This window comes from Macaca thibetana, chromosome 3 (genome assembly GCF_024542745.1).
Source record: "Macaca thibetana thibetana isolate TM-01 chromosome 3, ASM2454274v1, whole genome shotgun sequence".
In the NCBI taxonomy this organism is placed as follows: domain Eukaryota; kingdom Metazoa; phylum Chordata; class Mammalia; order Primates; family Cercopithecidae; genus Macaca; species Macaca thibetana.
In genome coordinates, this window is record NC_065580.1 from 63,387,891 (window position 1) to 63,409,962 (window position 22,072).

Below are 22,072 nucleotides of genomic sequence, written 5' to 3' on the forward strand. Positions count from 1 at the left end.
TATCCCTATTTTACAGTTCAAGAAACTCAAGGTTGCTCGGCTAATGGCAAGTCAAGGTGAAGGTTCAAACCCAGGCTTGTTTAATCCCAAGCCTTTTATACTTAACCATACCACCTTTCAATAAACTAAAGTTTGTAAAAATCACTCTTTCTTACTTGGAAACAGAAAGGGCCTTGTATTCTCTCTTCCAGAAAACATGTAGTTGCCTTTCTACATACAGTGAATTATTTGAAAACAAAACAACAAAACTTAAATATTTTCCTTCAAATAATCCATGGCAATTACAGTATATCTTAATATTATCTTGTTGATCGAATAGGTTAATGTTTATTTATTGATTTGGGAAATATGCAGATAATAAAGAGGGCAAAGATAAATTATAACTTAAGCATTTGTGTAACATTACCATATGTTCACATACCTAATTCTTACTTGCAAATAAGGGCTTTGCAATGTAAAATTGATATTCATAGTGGCCCAAACCAAAGCAATTCCTTTGGTAGAACCTTTGTCTCACTTATATGTCTGAACAGACTTGATTTTGGAGACCCTCCAGAACAGTGGAGAATAGCTACACAGAGAAAATCACTGAGCAACATAAACATGTTATTACTCTAAACATCCATAGATATGAATCTCATCTTGAAAACTGAGTTTAAAAATGTGATCTTTCATTTTGGCTTGTTGTGACTGAAGATAAATAAAAATGATGGTTAGATAATTTATTGAGTATAAATTATTAGTAAGTGAATTGTTCTGTCGTGTCATCCTAAATTGTCACAGCATGGTGTCTTTGGGATTCAACAGCACTTTATACTCTCTTCACTTACTTAACTATCAAGTGGAATCTGAGTTGTTCTCACTAAAATATGCCTTTTTTTTTTCAGAAATAGCCCTTTTCTGAAAATGCACAAATGTTATGATAATCTATGTATAAATTTCAAAGCCACTTTGAAATACATAAATGCCTGTTGTCTCCTTAATATTAACCAATATTCAAGCACCACAACATTTTTATTAAGGGTAATATCTAAACTTTTCCCAAAATATTAGCAAATAGATGATGTATTTTTAAACATCCGGTGAATAATTTGTTGTTGGTCTGGGTGAATAAGAGGGTCTCAGTTAAAAGTGTATTGTCAAAACATCATAAAATGGTCATGCAAATTTCAAACATTTTCATGATGGAACACCTATGAGAAGATAGCTTGTGTCTTCTTTTCTTAAAAAAAAATTAAAAAAATTAAATTACTGGTTGAACCTCTTTGCCTCTAAACCACACTTAAAAAACTAAAAGTAGAATAATTAAAAAAATGAAAACTGAACAATTTAATATCAGAATTTAGTCAAACCATGCCAACAGGAGGTTTAATAGGAAATATTAGAGTAAATAATGTAATCAATCAATCATTCTTGTCATTTAGCTTGCTTTAGGGTAAGAAAATCCATACTTATGATGTTTATTATATTTAAAGTCTATTCAAGAAGCAGTTGAAATAGTAAAATCAACAACTAAAACCTGTTACTTGGATAGAAAAGGTGTTTATCTCTCTCTTGCATTTGGTTGTTTTATAACATTTTTTTACCCACCCTCATATTAGAAAGACAAAAATCAATGCAAAGCAATGTAAAGGCAGAAATAATATTTTCTTTCTGTTTTCACAAAAGTTGAGAAGGTCCTTCAGAGAAAGCAGAAGAGGTATGCAGTAAACGAGCTACTCCATTTAAGACTAAAAGAGAATTAAACAAGCGACTTACAAACCAAAATAAGTATGCAGTTTAGGCACCAGTTCCTCCAGCTATAGGAAATTACCTCCCACATGAATATGATTTTTGGCAAGAGTTAGATGATTTTATTGAACTGGAGGGTACCAGATGATTAAGTGGCCATGAAGGGCACATTCCCATCTTGTCCATGCTTAATGTCAGTGACTGTTTAGTTGCACCAGGGCTTAGATCACATTTCCTGGTGAGAATTCTATGGGGAGTCTTATCAATGATGATTGCTCTAGATAAGGTATGACATCTTTGTTGTTTTGCCCAAAAACATAGGCAGTAGTATATTCTATCTTCTCTTATTTCTCATTAAGAAGAAATGTAATATCAAACCAGAGTATATGCCATTTAATAAACTTGAACATTTACATTCTGTGGCTTTCTGAAATAAACTAAAGGTATCTGATGACTATAAGAAATTTACAATACCTCAGTTGACTTATTTTGGAGAATGGACATATTTTTTTTTAAATGTTTACTCAGCAAACTTCTTTTGTGGTTTCTAGGTCACTTATGAAGTTATCAAATTATATGTTGATTCTTAAGCATAGTGTTAATTTGACAATTTTCTGATCCTAATATATGTCTTATTGAGAATCTGAAGTAGTGTATTAATTGTTATTCTGCAATAATTCAAATGGCGTTATGATTGAGGTACCTACTTTAGGGCTGTTCACATATACTAAGCCAATTGTGAAAGAAATAAACATTTGTCCAATTTTATTAAATTGATGGTAGAATCATATATCTAGAAATTATTATCTACATTAAAAGGTGGTTGTGAATACTATACCCTACAAGATCTTTAAGCCTCTAGAAAAAAGTACCACACGGGCAGTTTAACATTTCAAAAAAAATATATTGAACTAAGACAAATTAGTGCTGACAGATGTAAACTATCATCCAGAAACTGTCAAATACAAAAGCTGCTATTTGAGTATATGACCATTCTTTCTTAACTGGAAGCTTTCTTAACTCTCTCACAGGAGAGCATACTGTACTGAGATGAACAAAAACAGTTTTGTGAACTGCATTTCTATTATGGCTTAGTTGCCTGAGAAGTATGTATTAAAAACAAAAGTTCATATATGCTCTAGACTTTCTGTTCAAAACTCAAAATGAAGTAAAAATGTGGCTTAGATCAGTGAATGTATTGGATTACAATTCCTAAGCAGGGTGTGGTGAGGAGAAACAGAAGGTGGAAACAAAACCACATTTCCTGATGATATTGCAGCATTACTAACACAGGTGAAAAGTGTGACATGGATGTGAGCAAAATATCAAACAAACTTAAACACCAAGCCATTATGTTGTTAACACCTTAAGTAAATTCCACTCACAGAGCAGCAAAGAAATTAGAAACAGAAGGGAAAAAAAGAAAGAAAGAAAATACTCCCTCTATCTCACACACACACATGCACACACACACACACACACACACAGCATGGATGAAATCCATGGATGTAAGAAAAATTTTTCACTATTACATTTATTGAGCACCTTCTCTATATCAATAAATATAATATGTTGGCTTCATTACTCATGTTGTTCTTTTAAAATTAAAATTTTTCAACAGTTTATATGTCTACATGGTATAAAATTGAAAATGTAAAATTTATAAGGTACCAAATCTCCCTCCCAGCCTTTCTACAGGCAACCACTGCTACAAGTTTGCTTATTTTATCTTTGCTTATATTCCGGAATTACACAAGCACCGAAAATGGTAGTATGCTGTTATGTTGTTTTATTTCTCACAACGAACTAGTGAAAGCAAAACTGCCATGCCATTTCATGTACAAGGAAACTGAGCTCAGAGAGCTTAAAATAATTTTCTCAATTGTATGCAATTAACTTAGAGAGTTCCTTATTTGCTCTAATATCAAGTGAGAGCATTTTGTAATGTCAAATTATGCTCTTTCCTGAGACAAGACAGCATTTTGACTTCAGGATATAACCTTAGCTAAAAGTCTCAGGACTTTGAAATAGGACTCAGTAATACCTCTTAGGGATGGAATATTTCTAAATTACTAGTGCTGCATTGTCTGGAAAAGATTTTAATGAAAAAATAAAATTGCTCTCAAGTTGACTATTCTTTCACATCATGAAAATGTGAGACAGTACTTAATTAGTGTTGGAAAATACTGAGATTTATCCTTGTGCTATGTTCACACCTGGCATTTATTATTAGCAGGTGAGTAATTGCTATCTGTAATAAAATATTTTTTTAAAAACAAATTCATAAAAAAACATTTGCAGGTGGATGAAATAAGAAAGGGTAAAAAATATAAGGTCATGCACTGTGGCTCACACCTGTAATCTCAACACTTTGGGAGGCCAAGGTGGGTGGATCACCTGAGGTCAGGAGTTCGAGACCAGCCTGATCAACATGGTGAAACCTTGTCTTTCCTAAAAATATAAAAATTAGCCAGGCCTGGTAGCACATGCCTGTAGTCTCAGCTACTCAGGAGGCTGAGGCAAGAGAATTGCTTGAATCTGGGAGGCAGAGGTTGCAGTTAGCTGAGGTCATGCCACTGCACTCCAGCCTGGGCAACAGAACAAGAAAAATAAAGACTACAGCAACTTCATCTTGACAAAATTATCACTTTTAAAGGAGATTGCAAAATTAACTTTACCATGTTGGTTTGAAAAACTTAGGACATGTTCTTGGATTTGGGGACTTAATTCGGTAACTTTGCATTACTCAGGAGATAATCCAAATTCTCAACAGTCCTCAGCTTAAAAACCCATGCCTTTTTGGAGAGAAGTCATACTAAACCTTGCTAGTTTTGGAAACTAAAAATTTTAAGCTGTCGTCTCATTTTAAAGTTTACTACTGTTTGAAACTACTTCTTTCCTAGTGGGATTGATGGTATAAAAAATATTTGCTGCCAAGATCCATCTAACCAGTTTACAGATGGTTTGAGCCCAGGCTGAAATTTTATTTCCCAGTATTGGGGAAGGAAGCAGCCTGGAACCACCTTGAAATGCCTATCTTATTTATAAAATGAGGAAGATATCCAAAAACTTTTGGGAAGATAGGTTTTCCCAACGGCCATTTTCTGATATACAAAGTACAACCTGTTTATTTCTGAGACAGCTGTTACCCTTGTATGTAAAAGAGTTTGGGAAGTGCCGTAGAAAATATTTATGTTAAAAATCTCCATTAAACTAGTGAGCATTCTTTTTAGAGAAGTATGAGAGAAAATGCCAAGGAAAACCCAACAAGGGGAATTAAATGTACCATAAGAGGAAAACTTTATAGCACAGTTATAAAGAAAGCAAATAACTTCAACACAGAGAGTTACAGCTGTTGAATTAAAATGGTGTTTCAGGTATGAAGGATTTTACCAGGTATAATACGGCCTGTTTCTTTTTCTGTATCTTGCTATCAATGAATTCAGAAGTTAATTTATTTGGTCTTGTCAATAAGCACTACATGCCTCTGAAAGTTACTAAACCATTTTACCATATTAGATAGGTTAGGTCTGCACTTCCATCTGAAAGTTCTTTTTCTGAAACACCTATTGTTCTTTCTGGCCATATCCTCTTCTTGACCTTCTGAACTTCACTCATTCTCTTTGCCTTTTCATAAACCTATATGGCTTTTTCAAAGATATTCAAATATAAAACTAGAACTGTGGAGTTTCATTTTCTTTGTGGACTTTGGGTGGTTGCATACCATATGAACTATGTAATACCTACTTGTCATCATTCTTTCTTAGCGGAATATTAAAATAAATAATCAAGCAAGTCCCTACTGAGAAACACAGCACAAATTAAAGCTGCTTTGGGCACACTTCAGCACACTGCTTTTTAAGGAATATCTATCCTTTTTTCAGTGTGCAATTTAAATAAGTATAGGCTGTAAGTTCATACAAAATATGACTCCTACCCTTTGTTTAAAAGAACGTTCAAATTTCAGCATGTGTTTTTGAGGAAGTCATCCACAAATAATCACTAGGCCATCCGTAAATAGGAAAATTGTTAAGTGTGCTAGGTATGCTGCATTCCTTCAGGTCTTAAACTTTTGTTAAAATGCTGCATAAATGCATGAAATGGACTAAAAGTGTCCCCATTTGAAAAGCAACAGAGGAGATAATTCATGCCACAATGGATTTCTTCTTAATAGAATAAGGATCAGTGAAACATGGTGATAAAAGAAAACACTAGAGAATACAGAAAAAATATATATATCTTCATGGTTAATATGGCAGTCACTATGACTAGAGTTTATTTTTCTGAGTAGAAAAAAAAAGAAGAGAAACATGGAAAACTTTATAAACTTATGACACATCAGATTACTTAAATTTAATTTTTTAATCAATATTTATTATTTAAAATTTAATTAGAAATTTTAGATTTGAAAAGTTTCATTATTATTTTGTTTTGCTATTAAATAATTCTTTTGCATATTTTACAGAAAAGGGAAACAAAAAGGTACATAATTTCTACACATATATGTAGAAAAATACATTCAAGAACAGAATCATGACCCAGAATTTTTTTATGTTTTAGGTTGTTGGTATGCTCAAAATTTCCAAAATAAAAAAGAAAGAAAGAAATGATAAAAGAAAGAGAAAACAAAAATTTTAAAAATTACTTCATGATTTGCCACTTTTTGTTTGTGTATTTAGTTAACTCCAGTACAGAGGTAGTTAAAAGAGTCTGGAAAAAATTCTTTGTTTTTCAGTACAGACTAAAGTTTTATCTTATTTGTATCTACGTCTATTATTTTGAACTATAAGCATTCCCCACTTATAAGCAATGCTAAATGAAAAGAGGAGAAAACTAGAAAAGAAGGTGGTTACAGAAAAGGATAGAGGAAGTCACATCAAATATTTTGTTAGATTTTCCAAAAAGAAGAGCTAATTTCAATAAAGGTGAATACAGAATGTATCTTCCCTTAGCCAGTATATGTAATATGATATTAGGATGAGCCAGCATAAGGTAACACAATGGGTCTTTGCCAACTGTACCAAGTGGGGATGAACAGTAATTGAGCCATTTGAAGATCCTATTCCATTTCAATTAAAAGAATCAGAATAGTTGGTGCAATAATGAAAATACCATTTAGTGTTTCTTCTTCATTTTCAAACATTTCAATATATCACAACTAATTGCCTTGTAAAACAATTATCATTTCAATAATGGAAAATCTTGGTAGGTAAAAAAGAACATGGAAACTGTTATCTGTAGAAAACTCACTGTTTGATTGTTGACTACGCACCTATTAAAAGAGATGCTGTCAGCAGCTTAGGGTCATATGGACTCTTCCCACGGCCGTTTTCAAAATGTGAGTTCTCCAGCTTAAAAATATTGTCCTGTAGATTTAAAAAAAAAAAGAGAAAAGGGTTTCCTTTATATATAAAAGGGAGTGTTTTCAACATATCAGTTAATCAAAGAGATGTCAAGTATTCATGTCCAACACAAGAGTTATTTTTATTTGTTCAAATTTCTAAGATGGCAAAAAAAATCAAGTGTATTGAAAGTAGGTAATGCTAGCCAAATATCTACTTAGCTTAATGATATTTAGTAGCAATTAGCACGTTACAAGTAATAATGTGTAAATGAACGATAAAGAACAGGATGTGTCATGATAAGAGGAGAGTGATTATTTTATCACACAGGTATGTTAAGATCTATCATAATGGCTTTTGAGGAAAGAATGTTAAACTTAAATAAAATGACTCATTTCCTTCCTTTGTAGAAGAGAAAAATAGCAATTCACTACGCTAGTTGTCTAGAATAAATTACACAATCTTGTCTGTATGTACTTTCCGGAATACATGCTAAATAGCCATCAAATTTATTTTCCCCACTATGTCCTTTGTACATCTTTGGTGGCTACATGCTTCTTGTGTATTTTTAAGTTACATCAGCAGCAGGTGAAGTGCCTGAAATGCCTCATTCACTTCTCTAAGAGGGAAATATCCCAGGTTAGGAGAGCAGCGTGCCTGGAGGTGCTGTCATTGGAATAACAAGCGCATTATTACCACGGGAAAGCCTGCTCTGTTGGGTCCCTAAGTACTCAGAAACAGGAATAAACTTTTGACTACATATAAAAAATATACACATGTCTCAAGGTAGAATATGTGCAGGAAAGCATGACATCAAAAATCTTGATAAGGAGATAACTAATTCATGCTTGAGACCCTGTTGTCAGAATGTGTCTACCTACTGCAATCTATTTGTGACAGTGGAGTAAATCTGGGGACATTTCTGAGCATTCTTTTAAGAACCAAGTGCCCTGGGAATTAATTAGATAAGAATATGTATGCTTTTTCCAGTAGCACATTAAGTTATCCACAGACTGAAATAAAATAGCTTTTTATTTTTTGGCAATTTCTCTACTATTCACATAAAAGTATTTTCTACCATCTTGGGAGAGTAAATGATGTCCATTTTATGATCAATAAGGATCGTTTTATTTAACATTTAATATTTCTGATGGAACTAATGGCAGGGTTTCAAATTATTACTCTTAAAACTCATTTGAATTAAGGACGAAAGTTAAAAAAGGAAGAAATTCCAAGTGTTCTGTTTTTATTACCGTGAATGAGAATTACTAATTCTATTCTTCTTTCTTTGCATTTATTCTGTATTTGGCAATTAGCTGTCCCGTACTAATGATATTTCTTTAGCTTAGTTCTAAAATCTCTACTGTGAAATAATTTATGGGCTTTCACAGAATTGTGCTAAGTTACAGTGGAAAACGCAATGAGCCAGGCACCAGACTTAGCTCTGGTTTTCTGGTCACCGTTTCATATCTCTGAGCCTCTAGTCCTAAAATGTCAGCGCAGATAAGGATATTTAACATCACAAGTTAATTGGGAGGGTTATATAATTTATTTGAACCATTTTAAAAGCAGCAAAATTTTTAAAATGCTTTTCATTTCTATTCTATTAATAATGTTAATATTACCAGTATAACAAATATGAAAATTAACACAGGTTGTTGCCATTATTTTCAACTTTCCTAACATAATATGAAATATTACATTAAGACATTTATATAAATCACTAAATTCCAAACATTTTCACAAATACAAATTTATCGTAGGCATTTAAATATTAAAATTATATGAAACAACATATTCTATTCAAAAACTTAGAAGAATCATTAAAGAAATACCCAGATATATGTGTGTTTTGATTAAAAATTAGGAAATAGTAAAAAGGAAACATAATAAAAGACATATACCCTATTGTCACAGTTCATACAAAATATTAAAATGTGTATATGTGACTATATATTACAGATTAAAAGAAGCAGCACAACGAAGTGGTAGTGTGGTAGAAATTATTGCTATAAATATTATCTTTTCTTGTACTCGAGAAGATATTTTACACTACTGATACAGACAGAGGTGCTATCTCCTCAAAGCATAAGATACTTTATGTCTGGGATCATATGTCCAAGTTAATCAGACAATGCCAAGGTAGATGAGAAGTACTTCCAATTTCATGCAGTATTTGATTTACAAGGTAAAGGATTAGACCTCATAGGAAGAGAGGTTAAGCGTGTCAGTTATGGTTCAAGAGAAGATGAAAAACTATCCTTCGTCATGGTGTCAGGTAATCAAAGCTGGCATCCCTTTCCTTTCCTCCTTTTTGTTCAACCCCATAAATAAATACTAAGTTAGTCACCTCTTTTGCTGATACATAATATGTTTCCTTTTAATATAACTCCTACCCCAATTTCTGGGAATCTACCCTGTAAATCTTCTATATTCTTACGTGATTCCATAGAGAATCAAAATAAATTGAATTTCCTTTCCAGTCTAGTGAGATGAGGATCTGAAATAAATATAATTTGATTTTTGGATAGGGAGATAAAATGACATTTCTTACACATGTTTGTAGTGTAGAATTCACGCCCATTACATGTAATAATGGACTTTAAGGATGTTGAAATCGGGCAGAACTGGGTGTTATCTCTGGCTATGCCTTTTATTAGCTCTGTGCCTCAGGCAAGTTCCTACACCCTTCTGAAACTCAGACTCCTGTAATAAGCAGATACGAAAATCCCATAGTTGAAGTGAAGAGTTCTTGTAATAATGTCTACAAAATATTTAGTATGCCCTTGAAACAGATTTATTAATTTCCCTTAACCATTGGTTATAGTCGTTACAGTAAACTTATTCTGTTCTACTATGATTGAAATATCTTATGTCACAGTGGAAATGCCAGTCTATATTTTTATCAGTCTTAATTATAACGCGTGTTTGAAATATACGTAAATATTTCGACCTTTCACAATGCATTGAAAATTCTTCTTTCTTATAGGTAGATGAGAAGCTAATTGAAAACATTTCAGGAAAAAATAATTTAAATTAGAAAAAGTACATTATTTTTCTAATATGTGACATTCTTTCAAAAGGAATATAACTGCCAATTCATTAAAATATTTTCTTGAGAATCTCTAAAATTTACAACATTATTACATAGAATGCATGTGAAAATCATCAATTAAAACAGTGTCCTCTTTAATATATCTGACAAATTTAATGTCATTGATATAAAGAGACACTATATTGCTGTTTCTGTTATCTAATGAGCAAGACCTTAATTTAGATGTGTGAAGGTATTGAATTATCATGAAAGAACAGTGCTAATACAATTACATATTAACACCCTTTGTTATCATATGAAAAATATCACAGAGACCACTATCTAGCTTTACTTGGAAGGACTTTCAAAATCCGATTGCTACCCAGTGGATTTCTGTTTTGGAAGAGTGTAAAATAGATCACATATGCAAGTAATAAGACTGAAAATCCTAAGACCAATGTTTACAATTAAACTGTATAGCTTATATGTCTTACTTGGGCTGAAAGAGTTTTCACTGTAGAAATACATGAATAAAACTTTAGCTACACGGATTCTAATTGCTTTAGCAGACGCTATGAGCATATCATATAAGGTTTTGTGCTATATTTTATTACATGATTGCATCAGTTTTCAACGACTGTTTTTAGCTTTCAAGACCACTCTCTCCCCTTTGTCTTTTGGATTTCCTGAATGTGATTAGACTGTGGTGAGGTAAGGCATTAGAGGAAATAATAACTGTGCTAATGTCTAATCCAAAGTCTCATAAATTATAAACCATTGGTGACTTCATGGCAAGAAATTTCCTAAATCTCAATCTTGTCCAAGTCATAAATTTAGGTAACAAAGTTGTAATTTTAGTTGTTTTATTTAATGATTAAAACATAAACGATGTTTGTAAAAGAAAAAGAAAGGAAAGGAAAAGAAAGGAAACCTTTATATATGTGATGGGATAAATATTTTAGGTGGGAAATGGCATAAAATTATGTGAAAACTAATAGTTGGACAGTATTGAAAGAATGCATATTATCATTATTTTTTTCAAATTGTATTTCCTGCCTTTCTGTTTCTCATAAAAGACACTTTCTATGCCAGTTATACTAAATTATTGAATATTCCCCTGGTCATGCCATCCTTTTCTCATCTGTGCCTGAGATCCCTTCATTCTGCTCTTACTCATCCTCAGCCCCCAACCTGAGGGTGACCTTCTTTTCCTTTGAGATTAAATTCAAAAGTCACTTCCTGGAAGTCTTCAGAGATTCCTGCTGATATAATTGGTTAGTCTTCCTTTCCACATACTTCAATTAACAATAGTATACAGGCAATAGCTATATAGGGTGAAACTACTGGCTTCAGCAAATAAAGAGTGTAATAAGATCTCAGAGGAAATATTGTGACATATTGCACTTTGACCAAAAGAGATCCTTCTGCAGATCAAATTTATCCATAATTTACTTTTCCTTAAAAGGCAACTTTAGATATACACTGTGCAATATTACAGTCACACGTTGCTTGTGGTTATTTAACTTTAATCAAAAAGAAAAATTCCATTCTCCAGCTTCATGAGTCACATTTCAAGATGTCAATAGTCACATGCAGCTAGTGGCTTCTATAATGGATAAAGGCAAATACAGAACATTTCCATTGAACAACACGTGTCCAAATCCTGAATCCTATGCCCTTAACAGCACACAATAGAGAGTCCACAGTCAGAGGACCTCCAGGAAGAGAAATTTTGACATCAGATCACAATCATAGTAGAAAAAGTCCATGAGATCTACAAGGAGGGATCACACTGAAAACATCAGTTTAGTTTTTGGGTTGTTTTTTTAGGCCAGGAGTTATGCCAAGTCATATTTAATGGTAGTACAGATGAACAAATACTCACTCTATTTTTCCTGTATGTCATTCTTCATGAACTTGGAGTCACTTTTCCCTAATCTAAGCAGGTACAAATTTTACCTATTATGTAAAGATTAGGCCATGATGCACAGTACATTAAATGTCCAGTTATTTTCCCCAGGAGAGAAAAATGTATTATCTCTGGAACTTGCATAGCAATCTATTCACATCTTTCTTCTGTTATTTTCTTTAAACTTCAAACTTGATATTTGGTGATGCATGTATTCCTTTTTTTTTATTAGATTTTTTTTAAAGGTAAGGGACAAATCTAACTGCATTTCTTTCAAACGTAAATATAGAGCTTTGCACTGAGTTAAAGCTCATAAAAGAATCAATGAATGAGTGAAAAAATTAGTAACTGGATGGAAGAGACTGGAAAAACTACATACAAAAAGTAGCAAAGACACATCCCAGGAGCTAATAATTTCGCCTTCAGGAGTTAATAATTTAAGGATCTGACACAGATGTGAACACAATTGTGTGGGAGATGTTAGCCTACAAAATTCAAATATTACCAAGTTTTAAAGTGAGTTTTGGGAAATACGATACTCTTTACCATCTTGGTGGTACGTGTGTTATTATTAATATATTATTGATGCTTACAGACTTCAAATATTAGTCTACTCTTGTTACAAAAGATTAAAAAATAAAACCTATAGTTTAAAGTCCCTTTATCTTTATACTAATCTTGCTCCTCTTTAATTTTCACTGGGCCTTGTAATTCTTCACCTGATTTTTTTTTTTTTTTTTTTTTTTTTTTTTTTTTTTTTTTTTTTTTTTTTTTGAGACGAAGTCTCGCTCTGTCGCCCAGGCTGGAGTGCAGTGGCCGGATCTCAGCTCACTGCAAGCTCCGCCTCCCGGGTTCACGCCATTCTTCTGCCTCAGCCTCCTGAGTAGCTGGGACTACAGGCGCCCGCCACCTCGCCCGGCTAGTTTTTTTTGTATTTTTTTAGTAGAGACGGGGTTTCACCATATTAGCCAGGATGGTCTCGATCTCCTGACCTCGTGATCCGCCCGTCTCGGCCTCCCAAAGTGCTGGGATTACAGGCTTGAGCCACCGCGCCCGGCCTTCACCTGATTTTTATATTAAGCTAATCAATAAATGTTACCCCTCTCAAAAGGGTCATCCTCACTGATAGGTAAAATTATCAAATTATTTATTTGTGGAACATAAACTTATTTCTGATTAATGTAATGTCTCTCCTGTGTATCCCATCATTCCAGTAGTTTTTTTCCTGACTTCTTTTGCTCAGTAGAAATTACTGCAGGCAGCTCTGGGATGTAGGCAAGTGGAGGAGCAAACTAGAGAAACTGCTTGGGTTTGTGAAATGTAATTTTTTGTTTATGGAAATACATAATTGATTTCTGATATTTTCACCATTGTATTTGTTTTTGAGGTTTTATTAATTTATGTAAGTCTTTGAAGCACTAATATAAATATTGATGACTCAGTAGATACATATCGAGCTGTTTCTATGTAAGATTTATATAGGTATTTGGAATATGGAGGTGGAAGATGTAGTTGCAAATCTCAAGGAGTACACCACAGAGTAGAACAAAAATTATATAACAATAATACATTATGTACACTATTATAGAGTTTATAAATTATTTGTTAGCTATTTTCATTTAAGTGTTAACATTTCCTTAAAACTTCATGTATATATTATTTCACTTAATCTTCATGACAACCCTACTATTATAATACCTGCTTTGCAGATGAGAAAACTGAGACATTTTGCATATAATAAAAAATCACAACGCTAATAATGGAGGGAATAAGAACTTGATAACATCTTTTTCCAAAAACATGGTTTTAACCACTATAAAAAATGCAGGATTCACAAACATAGTATTATTTACACAAAATAACACGCTAAAATAGTAGAAACAATTTTATTTTAGTATATTTATAATACACTAAAACTATTTTATTTTCGAGTATTCATAACACACTAAAATAGTAGAAACTGGAAACCATAAGAGTTCAATATGAGTGGAGTGAATGTTCTGTTTTAGTATATAAATAATACCTTTATTTGATTGAATTATTGAAAATATATTTTGTAGAAAGATGTGTGTGTGTGGGTGTGGGTGTGTGTGTCTGTGTGGACTGGATATGAGTGTAGGAGGCCCATAGAATCCACAGAGAGAGGGCAGAGGAAAGCAGGGAGACAGATTATTCTATCCAGAGGAAATAGCACCAGCAAAATTTCCAAAGAAAATAAATACAATTCATACTTGAAGAATAACATAAAGTTGAGTTTGGACAATGAAGAATATATACATACATTAAAAAGATGAAGCTGAAAAATAAATGTGGGGACCAAACTTTGGAGAGTTTTCTATGCCAAAATAAGCAATTTAGTCTGTATTCAGAAGGTGCCAGTGACACAGTGATAATTTTAGTTGCAGAACAATAGCATCAAAGAGGTGCAATATGATGATGAATCTGACAGGGACGATTTAGAGACACACAAACCTGGTAGAGGGCAAAGAATGATTTGCCATAGCTTGGGAAGGGAAGAATTAGGTCTTTTTATGCATTACGGCCGTTTATAATTAAGTGTTGTATGCTGCAACTTGGTCAAGTCACTTAGCTTCTTTAACTCATGTTTCTCAACATCTGTAGCATCAGAATCCTCTTTGATATTCCAACAAAGCTATGGCTTAAAAAAAGCTATTTTAAAAAAGCTTAAAAAATGAAGCAAACCATACATATGTTTTATCAGCAATCTTAGAAAGTTATGGACTTTATGTAGTCATGGTAAGAAGTTCTAAATTAATTATGCAAAGGTCTTTCCATTTCTAACACGGTGTAATTTTAAGGTCATATCACTCTGAACATCTACATTTACGTCTGGTTTCATTCCTTGTCTCCATCCTTGTAAATAAATGCAGAGATTATCCAGATTTTTAAAATACCTTTCCCTTTGCACTGTCTACATACTATTATATGGAATTCACTTATTTTTACAAATTCAATTATTGAACCTCAGCCCTCATTCTTCTGCTAATGAAATTGCTTAAACTTGGTTTCCTGACCTGTATGAAATTTCCTTACTTTCCGTAGTTATTTCAAAATTGCAAGCTATTAAGAGTCCTTGGATCTTCAAAAGAATATGAAAGCAATTACTAATTATAAGCTTCATAAAATTAGTCTGTCAGAAGTAGTTATTTAACAATATACATTGTGGGAAGATGCAAAGAAATGTAACCCTGATCTCTGTCACCAAGTGCTGAGGAATTTAAAACATAAACTCACACGAATAAAAGAAAGTATAATTTTCTGCCTTGTTTATAATATATTAACCCTACTTTAGATTTAGCTATGATTTACAGCCATATTCCATTAGAATTTCACCTTTCCCTTCAATAAAGCAATAAATTGCTGCAAATAAGTTACTATTATAAATTGAAAGAAGAACTTCAGTGAAAGATAAAAGTTTAAGGAAGATGTGTACCTATAAGGAAATTTGGGTCTGAGTATATTAACTTTTTAATATTAATTAATAGTTTTGAGTAGCTTTAGATGTATAATAATTATAATATGTAGTTTTAAATCTAAAATGTAGTTGCTAACTAAAATGTTTTAATCATTAATTATACTTATTTTGCTTACTCAAATAACAACCACTATTTTTTCAAAAACTCCACACTTTAAGAAAAAAATCTCAGCAACCACAACTACAAAGCAACCATAATTGCTTAATAATTGTTTTGACAAAAAATGCATTTTACCTATTAAACAGTAAAATTATTCCATCTATATAAATATGATCCAGTTTAATATTCATGTATAATCTGTATGATTGATCTTTAGTTATATCTAGGCTAGAATTTATTTACTGATTAAAACCTCTGTTCCTAGAGAATCTCTACTAGAATCTAAAATAGAAGGAAAGATCATATTTATTATCGAGCTAGACAATATTCCCAGAAAGTTGATGTACAGGCTGAATCTAAGTAGGAATGCTTTGTCTCTGCCCTCATTGACCTCAACTTTTTATTTTTATTTTTATTTTTTGAGACGTAGCTGTTACCCAGGCTGGAGTGCAATGGGGTGATCTTGGCTCACTGCAACCTCCACCTCCCGGGTTCAAGTGATTCTTCTGCCTCAGCCTCCTAAGTAGCTGGAATTACAGGCACCTGCCACCATGCCAGGATAATTTTTTGTGTTTTTACTAGAGACGGGGTTTCACCATGTTGGCCAGGCTGGTCTCCAACTCCTGACCTCAGGTGATCCACCCACTTCAGCCTCCCAAGGTGCTGGGATTACAGGCATGAGTCACAGGTTGTTTTTTTTTTTTTTTTTGCGACAGAGTCTGGCTCTATCACCCAGGCTGGAGTGCAGTGGCGCGATCTTGCCTCACTGCAAACTTTGCCTGTTGGGTTCAAGTGATTCTCCTGCCTCAGCCTCCCAAATAGCTGTGATTACAGGCATGTGTCACTGCCCAGCTAATTTTTGTAGTTTCAGTAGAGATGGTGTTTCACCGTGTTGTCCAGGCTGGTCTCTAACTCCTGACCTCAAGTGATCTGCCCACCTTGGCCTCTCAAAGTGCTGGGATTACAGGAAGGAGCCACTGTGCCTGGCCATTGACTTCAACTTCTATTGTGTCCATTCAAGCACTTCTCTATTGTAGCAGAAATCTTACCTTTGATATTGGTCACCAGGCATTATATGGCTTTTCTGTGACTAAGAATTTCCCCATTACTTAACCTTTAAGGTGCATGTAGTAAAAATATTATGGTTTATCGACTATGAAATCTAGAATCTCTGCCTCATTGTAAAATTATTGATTGTATATTCTAAAACAAGTTTTAAAAATATCTTTGAAGTGTCAATATTCTTATCTAGGAAATGGAAATCCTCTACCGATTCCAGGATTAAATGAAATAAAATATGTATTAACATAAGGAAGCATATGTAAAACCTATAGAAATTTAGTTAATTATAATTTATTACCACAGATACACTTACGGTACACTTATGGTGTAACTTTGTTATGATAGATAGCATGTGAATAATTCATTTTCTAGGATAATTATTGCTAATAACTGTTAGGCAGCGATCAGCCAAGAACAATCTTTTAAGTGCTTTGTAGATATTTACTTTTTTACCTTATAATGCCCCTTGAAATACATGGTGTGATTGTTCCACTGTTGTAGATAAAGTAGCAGAGACAGAGACAAAGTAAAGTAATGATTAATTTCACAAGCTGGTTTGTAGCAAAACCACATAACCTATTTCCAGAACAGTAGTTAGTGGAGAGATCATAAAAACCTGATTTTTTTTTTCATACTTGATTTACTCAACTATGCTACTTTACTGATACACTTCAGACATAAAGAGTTGTTATACCATATATACTATCTCTTAATATGCCTTTGCAGTTCCTTTAGTTCAAGCATGTATTAGACCTTGAATTCATCTGAACTGAATTGACCGTGACAGATAGTGTTGTATTTAATATGGTCTTCAAGTTATACTGTTAACATAGTAAAGGTAAATAGAATGAATTAACATATTTTCTACTTTATTTGCAAAAATATATAAAGTCACTTTGTTTCCAAGTTTGTGAAAAGTTAGTATCATGTTACCCATTCCGATTCTAATACAATATGTACATGCACAGAACCCTTAGAGTTGGATTAAATAGGATTTGCCCTCTTAAATTTAAGGGACCTGAATTTATCTGGGTTCCTCCAAAAAACATTGGGGTCATAATTCATCTGCTTTTTGTCATCATTAAAATTAATGGTAGAATCCAAGGAAAACAGAAAGCATGTGTGTTCAAACTTCAAGTAGATTATGTTTTTAATAGGAGCTTAATTTGAGTTTATGCAGATATCATATGCCTGCCATGGTATAATTATTCAGCTATGAATGCCTGTTAACTCCCAAGATATATAACAATGAAAGGGAAAATTCTATCTTGGCTAGAATGAGAAAGTCCAGAACATGAACAATTTACTCTACAACATTTTGCCCCAGTGAGACCTGGTAAAGTAAGCTGAGTCAGAAAGCAAATCAATGGTCTACAAAAAGTAAAGTAATAGAACAATTGACTTGATCTCTTCATATGTGCATTTTAAGTCTTCTACACTCAAAACAGTTATTTTTATTTGTGATATTATAATTTCTTAAAGCATCAATGTTTTTAGTACTAAATTGTGAAAGTAAAGCTATTACTTTTTTATCACTTCTTTTTATAAACATGTTTGTCAAATCCACGATTAGACATCACTGGGAAATTTTATCAACCTAAATGTAAATATGTCAACAGAAAAGAGCATATGTCCTGTAAAAAGAATTGGAATCTAGTCATATGGTTTCTTTACATTTCAAGATTTTTTTCAGAGATGCCATCTGGGAAGTGACGAGGCCAAAAGTATTAACATTTTATTTATACCAAACTTTGTTTCAGCAAAGCCTTGTCATTCAAGCGCTGTCATAATGGTATGATGTAACTATATGATTTTCTTTTAGCAAATTAGCGAAGACTTCAAAAATAATTGTTATTTTGACAAAGTTATTCTGGGAAAGAGACAATTCTGTCAATTCTTAGCGATAATGCACATTTTAGAGAATAATTTGGGAATTTGGAGGATCGTTAAAAATGTCCGTACAATTTAACTTGATTATTTTACTGTAAATATATCTTTATGAAAAGAAAAAAGAAAAAAAAATCAAAGCAAGAAAGTTCATCATGGTGAACTCAGTATTTAAAATATTGAAAAATTTTAATGCCAGTTGGGGGAAATGGCAAAGTATTGCCTATCTATGTAATTGAATATGAGATAGGTGTTAAAAACAGATGTTTAATAACTCTACTGTTTCATTGCAGAAGGAATATGGAATGCTGTGACAACTATTTAAGATGTGTGGAGAAACACTTTGAAGAAAATGCATTAAAATATTAGGTCTTTAACATATGGGATTTAGGAATTTATTCTATTCGTAAATTTTTTCTCTATTTAAAATATGTTTTACAAGGACCATACGAGACATGTATTACAATAAGTAGGGTCCCTGTATCCCGTTATGCAATTTCTTTAACTGACAGTGTATGGAGTGAATCTAGCCCAGAAACAGGCTTTATTTACTTGAGACAGAGTTGTGAAATCTTGAATTTGAAGGCCTTTTCATGAAACCTAAGGGCTTTTCAAGGGCGAATTTAAAATTTCAATTACTCCTTATTATTTTGCATTTTTAAAAAAATCTATTAAGATGTTTCTATATTTTTATATCAACTGACTGAGCACTGTAGACATTTGAGTTTGCAAGCCTTCTAAAGCATTGTAACTCATCTGATCTCCAAAACTACACTGCATTTATCTTCTAAATACTTGCCATTCTCTAGCTTTACTTCAAATAGCAAAGTTTTCAGAGGGTTGTGGTCCCGCTGTCCTATCTCATGGTAGAGGTACTATATAGTTTAGCAATTAATTATGGATGGACAAGGAAGTTAATGGGAACTTCAAAGTGATTTGAAACTCTAGTTTAATTGTCATAGTATCATAAATCTCCATAGCTTTTCACTCATTGCTTTATTATTATATATATGTAATTATGTAATATATATATATGTTTTATATGTATACAGACACACACATACTGCTATTTAACACTATGTCTCTGTTTTATTTAGAAAAGGAAAACTGTTTCAAATATTTATGTCTACATTAAGGGTTGAACTGTAGGGATATATATTTAATGATTTCAAAATACAGGCAGGGCGGTTCTTAGTTATCTAGATATTAAGTGACTTATTTTGCTATCAACTTAATCACCATAGAGGGTACTCTGTATTACCTGTTGAATTGCTTTTAGGTCATTATTTATAATCCACTATAATTAATACTTGAATTATTTATAAATAATTTATCTCACTGGTAAAAATTTTTGTCTAGAGAGCAAGACATCTTTGCATCAAATAAACAATTATGATTACATCATCTATAATGAATCAGGCATTTAATTTGTTTTTTTAACTACAATGTTTGATGTTAAAAATTATACTGTGGGCTTAAAATTAGCATTCATATTTATTGGACATTTATCACTCCAAATTATATTTTCATTTGGAGAAAACATATTAAATATTTATTATAAATTATTTTGAGTAGTTGAAAGTTTGATTAATATCTTGCTCAACTTACTAATTGCAACTTACAATTATTTAAAAATATACTTTAATCTCTGTGATTAAGAACTTTTAAAGTTTACATGTGGGGACAATATTAACACAAATAAAAATATAAAAAATAGTAAAAATAATTACTGTAAGTTATGATATAAATTCCTATATAATTTGTGTTACATTTGTTCAAATTAAAACAATGCAAGGTTTAAATAAGTTGAAGAAAGAATGCACATGATTCATATCTATATATGAGATCATTGCATATATATATAGTATATGTTAATTATCTTTGTAGCTAGATCTAGATATAGATCTATATTTAGAAGAATTATCCAACCTGAAGAGTAGACTGATAGGGGCATGATAGGCAAAAAAATTGGGGCATATTTATGTTTTCGAGCTGTCTAGGCACCATTGAATTAAAAAAAAACTGGTAAAAATTTCCCAAGCTCGTGTGTTACCAATGTTGATGAGTAATACAAACAATTATAGTCGGATAGCCCCTAAAAACTATGCAAGCAAATAAATAAACTGAATGGAAATATGCAGATATTAAAACATTACTTTGGACTACTTATTACATCCATATATACATTTGTACAAATGTACAAATAAACGTACAAATAAAACATGTTTTATCTCATATATTTTAAGTAACATATAAATATGCATATGACTTAATGTTACATGTTATATTTATAATCTCTTACATATGCTCTTTTGTTTACAAATATTTAAACATCTAGATACACACAAAACAACAATGTCTATTTTTGAAGTTAAGAATAAAGAAACATTTAATTATCGGATTAACTAAAAGTTTCCCTGTTTTAATTTTAATTTATGCTCTCCTCCTTATTTTTGTTTTTATTTTTTATAACACTGCTGGAAACAAGGCTAAGGGTGGTTTGCCCCAAAGTGGTAGAAGAAAAGGACTTAAAAATGAATTTTACCTTTTGAGTACCTTATCTGTCTGACTCATGGTTTTGCTTTAATGTCATTCTTTTCTAAATTGTATCATCCTAGTGATCTATTGTATTGACATGTCCTTGAGTACACAGAAGCAACAGGTATATGATGTTGAAAGATAACATATTATATGTGTTTCATTCATTTCCAATTGTAAACTATCTGAGCTATGTTCTAGCTACAGAGCTACATGGCAAGAATGAGCAGCAGGAAGTGGGAAGTGGAAAATGGAAGGAACCTAATTTGCTATTAACAGATCATAAGAAAGGAGTGCAAAAGATAACAAAAAAGACACTGGGTACATTGTGAAGTAGTAACTCCTGAGAAATTAAAGTAACTTCTAATATTATAATCGTAACTCCAAAAATTCTTTATTACTAAATAAAACAAAAACTACTTGGAAAATAAATATATTTTAAGTCATCTTTATTTATGATCATGTATAAAGACACTATTCCTTACTTTGAAAAGAAAAGGTTATATTTTGTTAAACTTGAAATAATTTAGTCCCAAGGTCCTTTTTAAGGATTGATTAAGAAAAACCTAGGAGCATGTTGAATATGGAATATCTACAAGCAAAGTCAAAGATGCTGTTAGATTTCGAGTTCAAATAATTTCTATAAATTACTGCTATTACTCAAACTCAAAAAAAGTCAGTAGAAAAGCTAGATTTTGGCTTTGGCAAAATTAAAATATTGCAGATGTCATCATCTCAGAGCCATCATCTATACCTAAAAATGCAGACATTCAAATCTTGTCTCCTTTTTACAGGGTCACTTAAATAATGTATGATGCCAATTGACAGTGATATTCATACCTGTATTAAAATAATTATAATAAAAATAGAAGTTTCATTCACTAAATTTTATGTAATAATTTGAGTCATTTGGACATTTATCTTCACAGTAATATATAACAACATTTTAAAAACTTAGACTGTCAAAATGTAA

At 32.2% G+C, this 22,072-nt stretch overlaps 1 protein-coding gene across 1 annotated transcript in view; it reads right to left on the reverse strand.

Annotated features, from left to right (window-relative positions):
* Window positions 1-22,072, reverse strand: part of SEMA3A (semaphorin 3A) — a 535,871-nt gene that overhangs the window by 81,817 nt on the left and 431,982 nt on the right. Inside the window, exon 8 of the mRNA XM_050785247.1 lies at window positions 7,004-7,097. Within this exon, the coding sequence (XP_050641204.1) occupies window positions 7,004-7,097 (94 nt within the window). The remainder of the gene's footprint in view (window positions 1-7,003; window positions 7,098-22,072) is intronic.